Raw genomic sequence first — 9,354 nt, 5'->3', positions numbered from 1 at the left:
GCCCGGCCCTCAAACACAAAGGCTGGATGTCAGCGAGGTGGAACGCTGGCTGCGCGTGGAAGGGTTTTCCCCGTGACCTTTGACCTTTGACTGGAGGTTTCTCCAAATGAAAGTATTACATAATGACCAGCAAGCAAACTGATGTTTAACGGATGGTGATGCCATAGAAGCACTGCCCCAAACCAGGATTAATGACCTGATTTCAATTATCAGATTGGTTTATTATGTCTGTGTCAAACATGTATGAGGGACGGAGCTCTGCTGCTCCACAGGCCAAGCAGCTGCCTTGTTTGTGGAACAAGGTGGAAAGAAGGGGGGGTGAAAATATCACCCAGGAGCTGTTTTGTCAAACCTGAACTGAACAGAGAGAGCAGTGTCTGGGCCTGGATGATGCGGTCAGAGCGCAAGTGGGAGAAAAGTGGACAGAGTTAGCAGGAGAGAAGTCACCAGAGATTATACAGCTTTAGCAAAGGGAACTCCGTGGACTGGCGAGAACAGGGGGAGGAGGGGGGGGGGGGGGGGGGGGGGGGCTGACTCAGAAGGATATTTGTTTGGCTGCCCCGCGGTTGCTTCCCAACCGCTGCTTCTTTGCCACGGGCAGATTCCTCAGCACAACATATCATTTGGCTTCACCGGGAACCGCATACTTGTCCTTATCATCGGCGTTACCACGGCAACATTCAAAGGCACAAGACCAAGAGGATGTAAATGCAGAGGACAGGAGGCACAGGCCGACGACACAGGTCTCTGTGGGTTCTCGGCCTCTGAACGCACGCTGTGACGGTGGGAGCGCTGAGCGTTGTGTGCGCGTGCAGATGGTCGCACACAATGGGGAGCTGTCTGAGCCTCCAGGGCAGGAACCCGGCTACGAAGCAGCGCTAAAGCGGACCTTTCCCCCACGCCTCCGTAAAAGACACCTTTGTGCCGCGCTGAACGCGATCCAGTGGTGAAGGCATCATTCACATCTGTGGGTCAGATCTGTGGAAAAGTACCGGGAGGCTCCAGCGTGTGGCTCACCACACCTGACACACACACGCAGGGCGGGGCGGGATCCACACAGGGAAGCTCTCACGGCGCCAGGAATGCGGCTTCAAGGCCTTGTCTGCAGAGCTGCGACCCACGAGGACCCGCTCTGTGTTCTGGGTGTGTTGGTAGAACCCGCCATGCAGCCCACAGTCTGAGCAGCACCTGTCCAGGCTCCATCTCTGGGCCCGAGCGGCTGCAGCCTTGTGCTGCTGGTTCTTGTTTTTGCCAAGTCCAGCCCAGCCCTCACATTCCTCCTCCTGTCGGAGGCTGACGGAGGCCGACATCTTTAAACAGTTATTGGGGCTTCCAGTCAGAGCTGCTGTGGTTCGGGTGCTGCTGCTCATGAGTGGGGCTGTCGGACCCGGCTCCGCCCAGTGTTTGGGTCAGAGCCCGTTTTCATCCATAGTGGAACCCAGCGCCATCTGCCACCGTGTCCCTGCGGACTACATCTCCCAGCATCCCGCTGGCCCCCGTCCTGTTAGCGTTAGCGGCTGGTTCATTCACTGCTGGTGATTGGTTCTAGTTGCTCCACCATCTGTGGAAACATCAGCATCAACAGTGACAGTGATGACACTTGGCTGAAGCGCGTCCTGGTTGTGAAAATGTGCTGCTGCTGCACAGATTGGAGTGGTTTCATAACGGCTTTCTGACCGGAGACGAGGTCTGAGTCCAGGGGTCACAGCTCTGTTAGGAAACAGGGGGATGTTGGACCACAGCCTCCCACGGAACCAGAACGAATAGGGTTCCTTCAAATCTTATTATTCCCCGTTTTACACGTTTCACACCTGATCACCTCTCATATGAAGCTAGCGCTGCGTCACTGTGTGCACTGATGGTTCTGATGGTACTGATGGTTCTGATGGTTCTGATGGTACTGATGGTTCTGATGGCTCTGATGGTACTGATGGTTCTGATGGTTCTGATGGTATTGATGGTTCTGATGGCTCTGATGGTACTGATGGTTCTGATGGCACTGATGGTACTGATGGTTCTGATGGTTCTGATGGTACTGATGGTTCTGATGGTTCTGATGGCACTGATGGCTCTGATGGTACTGATGGTTCTGATGGTTCTGATGGTATTGATGGTTCTGATGGTACTGATGGTTCTGATGGCACTGATGGTACTGATGGTTCTGATGGTTCTGATGGTACTGATGGCACTGATGGTTCTGATGGTTCTGATGGCACTGATGGCTCTGATGGTACTGATGGTTCTGATGGTATTGATGGTTCTGATGGTTCTGATGGTACTGATGGTACTGATGGCACTGATGGTACTGATGGTTCTGATGGTTCTGATGGCACTGATGGTACTGATGGTTCTGATGGTTCTGATGGTACTGATGGCACTGATGGCACTGATGGTACTGATGGTTCTGATGGTTCTGATGGTTCTGATGGTATTGATGGTTCTGATGGTTCTGATGGTTCTGATGGCACTGATGGTTCTGATGGCACTGATGGTACTGATGGTTCTGATGGTTCTGATGGCACTGATGGCACTGATGGCTCTGATGGTACTGATGGTTCTGATGGTATTGATGGTTCTGATGGTTCTGATGGTATTGATGGTTCTGATGGTTCTGATGGCTCTGATGGTACTGATGGTTCTGATGGTTCTGATGGTATTGATGGTTCTGATGGTTCTGATGGCACTGATGGTTCTGATGGTTCTGATGGTATTGATGGTTCTGATGGTTCTGATGGTACTGATGGTACTGATGGCACTGATGGTACTGATGGTTCTGATGGTTCTGATGGTACTGATGGTACTGATGGCACTGATGGTTCTGATGGTACTGATGGTTCTGATGGCTCTGATGGTATTGATGGTTCTGATGGCTCTGATGGTACTGATGGTTCTGATGGCACTGATGGTACTGATGGTTCTGATGGTTCTGATGGTACTGATGGCACTGATGGTTCTGATGGTTCTGATGGCACTGATGGCTCTGATGGTACTGATGGTTCTGATGGTATTGATGGTTCTGATGGTTCTGATGGTACTGATGGTACTGATGGCACTGATGGTACTGATGGTTCTGATGGTACTGATGGTACTGATGGCACTGATGGTTCTGATGGTACTGATGGTTCTGATGGTTCTGATGGCTCTGATGGTACTGATGGCACTGATGGTACTGATGGTTCTGATGGTTCTGATGGTACTGATGGTACTGATGGCACTGATGGTTCTGATGGTACTGATGGTTCTGATGGCTCTGATGGTATTGATGGTTCTGATGGTTCTGATGGTACTGATGGCACTGATGGTTCTGATGGTTCTGATGGCACTGATGGCTCTGATGGTACTGATGGTTCTGATGGTATTGATGGTTCTGATGGTACTGATGGTACTGATGGTACTGATGGCACTGATGGTACTGATGGTTCTGATGGTTCTGATGGTACTGATGGTTCTGATGGCACTGATGGTACTGATGGTTCTGATGGTTCTGATGGTACTGATGGCACTGATGGTTCTGATGGTTCTGATGGCACTGATGGCTCTGATGGTACTGATGGTTCTGATGGCACTGATGGCTCTGATGGTACTGATGGTTCTGATGGTTCTGATGGTATTGATGGTTCTGATGGTACTGATGGTACTGATGGCACTGATGGTTCTGATGGTACTGATGGTTCTGATGGCTCTGATGGTATTGATGGTTCTGATGGTTCTGATGGTACTGATGGTACTGATGGTTCTGATGGTTCTGATGGCTCTGATGGTACTGATGGCACTGATGGTACTGATGGTTCTGATGGTTCTGATGGTACTGATGGTACTGATGGCACTGATGGTTCTGATGGTACTGATGGTTCTGATGGCTCTGATGGTATTGATGGTTCTGATGGCTCTGATGGTACTGATGGTTCTGATGGTTCTGATGGTACTGATGGCACTGATGGTTCTGATGGTTCTGATGGCACTGATGGCTCTGATGGTACTGATGGTTCTGATGGTATTGATGGTTCTGATGGTTCTGATGGTACTGATGGTACTGATGGCACTGATGGTACTGATGGTTCTGATGGTTCTGATGGTACTGATGGTTCTGATGGCACTGATGGTACTGATGGTTCTGATGGTTCTGATGGTACTGATGGCACTGATGGCTCTGATGGTTCTGATGGTTCTGATGGCTCTGATGGTACTGATGGTTCTGATGGTTCTGATGGTACTGATGGTACTGATGGCACTGATGGTTCTGATGGTTCTGATGGCTCTGATGGTACTGATGGTTCTGATGGTTCTGATGGTTCTGTCGCCGCCCGATGACAGGGCGCTCCCCGAGATTAGAGGGCGGCGTCAGTGAAGCGTTCACTGCCTTTCTGTGCCTGAGCATTGACCTAATGGACTGCTCAACACCTTTTCCGTGGGTCGTGCAGCTCCGGGGGCTCTCGCTTCAGCCACAGGTGCTCATTCTTTCCACTCTCACGCAGAGACGCTTTGGAGCGATGACAGAGCGGCGGTTTAACGGCTGATGCTCCGAGCGAAGGGAAACCAGACCAGAACCAGACCTCACGTTCCGCTCTGACTTTCATTTAGACGCAGTGATGTGGATAAATGGAGTGTTCACGACTTCATCACAGTGATGAGGTGCTGCTCCCGCGTTGCTCGTTCGTGGGTCTTTCTTCCCTCAGTCCAGTCTTTAAAGCGATGGGCGGCTCCGTTCGGGTGATGGTCTCGACCCGTGAAGAGCGTCCGACCTCATCTGAGCGTCATCATGGGCCCGTTTCTGCGGACTGGTTCCAGCTTTGCCTGCGTGCGGCCTTGTGCTCCACCGTCCTGCCCTAAAAACCTCCTCTGCTGTGGTTTCTGCGGTGGAGGCAGCAGATGGTGCAGCTTCGCTTCCTACAAAACAACAGGAAACATGTCACCTTGAGAACCGGAGCGGCGCCGCAGCCTGAGTCAACAGGCTGCTATCAGGAGACACGCCTGCAGCTGGAACCCAGCGCCGCGCCTCCAGCAGCGTGAAGTGGCTCAAACCTCAGTGAACCTGACTTCATCACAGCAGATTCGGATCCTTCTGTCTGAACCTCCTCCCTGACGTCTCCACGCTGTCATTCATTCATCCACTGCAAACACATGAAGACACCTCCATGTTGGGACAGTGGACTCACCTGACTTATAACCCACTCCACTGCAGGTGAAGCTACGGGACATTTAATGACAGGACACAGATCGAGCGTTTTCCCTTTAGGGCCTCGTGTTCATGTTTCACCCTCCTCTCAACGCTTTCAACACGTCTCTCATTTCGTTGTTTCCTTAAACGTGAGATTATGTTTTCTGTTGTTTCCTGCTTGATTTCAGTTTGATGGTTAACGTTCATGACAGATATGAGGCCTTGGTTCCACGTCGACACGGTACCAGCAGCTTTGTTCCACAGACTAATATTCATTATTAGTGGAAAGAATGTGGAATGAGTCATTTTGAGCGAGGAGGAAAACGGCCGGAGGTCCAAGCAGCGGAACCAGCCTTTGACCGGAGGAACCTGCTTTGGCGGCGGATTATCTGCGTCCTGGAGGAAGAGTCAACAAGACGTGGATCTGCAGCAGCAGCAGCAGCAGCAGAGTCAGAGCACGCGTGGCCCCAGCGTCCAGCAGCGTCCAACAACGTCCAACAACGTCCAACGACGTCCAACGGCGTCCAACGGCGTCCAACGACGTCCAACGACGTCCAACGGCGTCCAACGGCGTCCAACGACGTCCAACAGCGTCCAACGGCGTCCATCGGCGTCCAACGGCGTCCAACGGCGTCCAACGACGTCCAACGACGTCCAGCTGCGCCCAGCAGCGTCCAACAACGTCCAACGGCGTCCAACGGCGTCCAGCGGCGTCCAACGGCGTCCAGCAGCGTCCAACGGCGTCCAACGGCGTCCAACGGCGTCCAACGACGTCCAACGGCGTCCAGCAGCGTCCAACAGCGTCCAACGACGTCCAACGACGTCCAACGGCGTCCAGCGGCGTCCAGCGGCGTCCAACGGCGTCCAGCAGCGTCCAACGGCGTCCAACGGCGTCCACAGGCTCCTCCCCAGAGCATCAGCGTTTGGATCCTTGGCTCCTCAGTCAAACCTGCTTCAATAGGTTTGGCCTCACGTGCTGCTCATCCATTCATCAGCGCGAGGGCCGTTCTGGCTTCATACAGTCACAACGGCTCTGGTTTGACTCCCATCGAGGCCGAACGTTTGATTCGTTCCACACATGACGCTGATGAGGACATTCTTTAGATAAGAGCTGTTAGTAAACCGTCAAATAGAGAGTGATGGAATTTAAGGTGGAATCACTGGATTTGACTATGGACCTTTGAATCCGTGCACAGTTCACCTGCGCTCCTGTACATCGCACACACTGAGGTGAGGGTCCGTTGGGTGGAACAGGAAGTCCCTCCGCTGCGCGCGCCAACAGCATTGTTCCCCCTGGAAAATCTGAGTCTAATGAGCATTTGTTCCTGTGGTGAGAGGAAACGCTCCGCAGCATCAGGATGCAGGTCGTCAGGAGAATGCGGCCATTTGGTGGATTCATTAGCTGCCGGCGCTGGTGGTGGAGGAAGGCAGACGCTGACTTCATGACGCGCTGCTGAACAGCGTCCTCCACTCGCCCGCGCTGTCTCAGCCTGCTCCCTCACGCGCTCACATTCGCGCGCGTTAATCCAGGCGCATTGTAGCGCGGCATTGTGGCCGAGCTCTGGGCCGGAGCCCCCGCTGCTCCGATACCCAGCATGCCGTGCTTCTGCGTTCATTCACTGTCCTGGCCTATTTTTTGTCTGTGTCATATTTCCAGCAGGTCCACACAAAAGATAGTGCTGTTTACAGAGCATCCATCAATAGGCAGGATGCTGGGCCTGCAGCTCCAGCAAACGGCTCCACTGAGCTGCTGTCACGTCACTGCTAACTGCTAACTGTGGCCACATCTTGGACTCACAGTCGCACTAAACCTGGTGACATAAAAGCTACAGCTTCTGCTTCTGCGTGGCGCAGCTCCTCCTCCAGAGGAATTTGTTGAGGGCTCATAATTCTGTCCTGTCCGATCCGTTAATATGCAAAGAGGCTTGATACGATTGTGTTCCAGTTTTAACACACTGAGCATCGAATTCACAGACGACCTATTTACTAAGATTCCCAGATTTGAGGACAAAGTGGTCCTCATGTAAAATGTCTGTTGAGAGTTTGCTGTATTCACACACATAATAAAGTGCTGCTCAGGCTCAGCTCTGGTCCTCGGCTCCATCTGCATGAAACACTGGCTGCCTGAGGAAAATGCCTTCCTGTTGTGATTCCGGTTTAGACATCAGAGGAGCTGCAGTTATTCTAACAATGTCGGCTGGGTGGTGCGTTCAGGGCACCGGACAGTAAATCTACACCGAGCAAAGCCAGAGTATTAGTGGTAAATCAGCCGAGGCTGAGCAGTAGGCAGACCTTTGTATGGAGCTACAAAGTGTGATCGAGGGTGTGTCGTTGCAAAACACGAGCCCTGAGGGAAAACGCTTTACTTCTGTGTCACAATCCAACAGAACACGAGTTGCATTCTCCCAAACATCATTGTTTCACTTCAAGCAGCCGCTTGTAAAATACATGAAAACGCTCCTCGGCTGCGATGCGCTGGACCTCCAGCTGCAGCCCATGAGGCTCGGTGCGGCGCTGGCACCAGCCCCGGGCCCGGGTCCGGGTCCCTCGGAGCCCAGTGGTCTCTGACGAGTGGGAGCAGTGTGGGAAAGAGGCTTTGAACTGGTTCTGCCCCACGCAGCGCGGCGCCGCGCCGCTTTCCATACTGGGCGGGGTGCGCGCAGTCCGGCGCAGCGCAGCGCAGCGCAGCGCAGCGCCACCAGCCGCAGCCTCTGCGCCGGGCAACATGGGTTTGGAGAAGGAGAAGTTGGACACGAGTATAATCATGGACGAGGACGAGTTCAACAGGTCTATAGAGCCCATTTTGTCGAAGCAGGGGAAGGTGCGCGCGGCGGAGCCGGACCGAGATCCAAACGACATCAACTCGCACCTGAAGGTAACGTCGCTACGTCGCGTGCAGTGCATGTTTAACAGTGAAACCGCTGTGCTGCTGCTTAATCAGCGGTCACAGCCTCGAGGTCCTTGAACTAACCATTGTTTTCGTGTAACAATCTGCGCCCGGTGCGTCTCCAGCGTCAATACCTGGAAGTCGCCGCCTGCGCGTTAATCCGTCAGCTCCGCGCGTCTCCTGCCGCCGTCTGATCGTTGCGCCCTGAATGTGACCTGACAGGTTGGTTTTGAAGACGTCATCGCGGAGCCCGTCTCCACGCACAGCTTCGACACAGTGTGGGTGGGAAGCCACGCGGTGTTCGAGCTGGTCAAGTTCCTCTTCTACCGCCTGCTGACGACGCTGCTGGCGGTGCCCGCCGCCTTCATCCTCGGGCTGCTGTTCGCGGTGCTCAGCTGCATCCACATCTGGTAGGAGCCGCTCCACTGACACTGGGCCAGATGGGTCCCTCAGAACATCACGTGCATTCAGGTGTCACCACAGGCCTGGAGTTGTGTCACAAGATGCAAACGGGCCAAACAGAATACTTGACTTCAGGCAAACATTGACACAGGCTGTTTCAACATCGCTTGTGGTAGAACGTGTGACGTCGAGGTCTGCGTTTGGGTTCGGGGCTTTTATTTGTTCTGTCAGCTGCATCCACCTGCAACCCAACAGTCCACTCACTAGCACTTAATGGAACAACGTGCCCAGAAAGAGGCTCTGTGGAACACAGGAATGTCGGTTCCACTGCCTGGTGGAAAATCTGCCCCCGCACTCGATGCCAGCGTTCCGGCCCAGCAGCAGTTGGAGCCTATTTTCAGAGCAGAACGGGACATTCTGAGTAGAACACAGAGCCGGTCCATAAACCTGGAATGTCAAGAGTGGAGGGCGCGTGAACAGAGACGGTCCCGACCCAATCGAGCCGAAGAAGCATCTCATACAGTAAACGGGAACTTGGGTCCAGTCAAGCTGTTTAGTCGCTTTAAGAACAGTGAGTCAGTGAAGTAGCATGTGATTGGAATGACCAGAGGGCAGTTTCAGCTGAACCTCCTGTAGATCACACACATAAAAGAAGACCCGGTCAGTAAAAGCCTTTGGTTCTGAGAACTCAGTGGCCGTTTGTCTTCCAGGCTGGTGATGCCGTTGATCCAGAGCTTCCTGATGCTCCTGCCGTCGGTCCGGGTCGTGTGGCGGAGCCTGACCGACATGTTTGTGGCGCCGCTGTTCCACAGCGTGGGGAAGGTCCTGTCGTCCGTTCACGTCCAGACGGCCGACGCCTGAGGAGGAGGGGGAGGAGGAGGAGGAGGAGGAGGAGGAGGAGGAGGAC

The 9,354-nt window shown here is 53.5% G+C and overlaps 1 protein-coding gene across 1 annotated transcript; it reads left to right on the top strand.

Annotated features, from left to right (window-relative positions):
* The first annotated feature begins 6,997 nt into the window (after positions 1-6,997).
* On the top strand, positions 6,998-9,342 carry cav2 (caveolin 2). The gene is made up of 3 exons (XM_029154129.3): positions 6,998-8,033; positions 8,268-8,455; positions 9,158-9,342. The coding sequence occupies exons 1-3, from the start codon at positions 7,884-7,886 to the stop codon at positions 9,306-9,308; spliced, it is 489 nt and encodes a 162-aa protein (XP_029009962.1). The 5' UTR covers positions 6,998-7,883; the 3' UTR covers positions 9,309-9,342.
* Positions 9,343-9,354: the final 12 nt, after the last annotated feature.

The sequence above is a fragment of the Betta splendens genome, chromosome 6, assembly GCF_900634795.4.
Source record: "Betta splendens chromosome 6, fBetSpl5.4, whole genome shotgun sequence".
Lineage (NCBI taxonomy): Eukaryota > Metazoa > Chordata > Actinopteri > Anabantiformes > Osphronemidae > Betta > Betta splendens.
The sequence above is the reverse complement of the archived record's forward strand: the minus strand, read 5'-3'. Positions and strand labels throughout refer to the sequence as shown.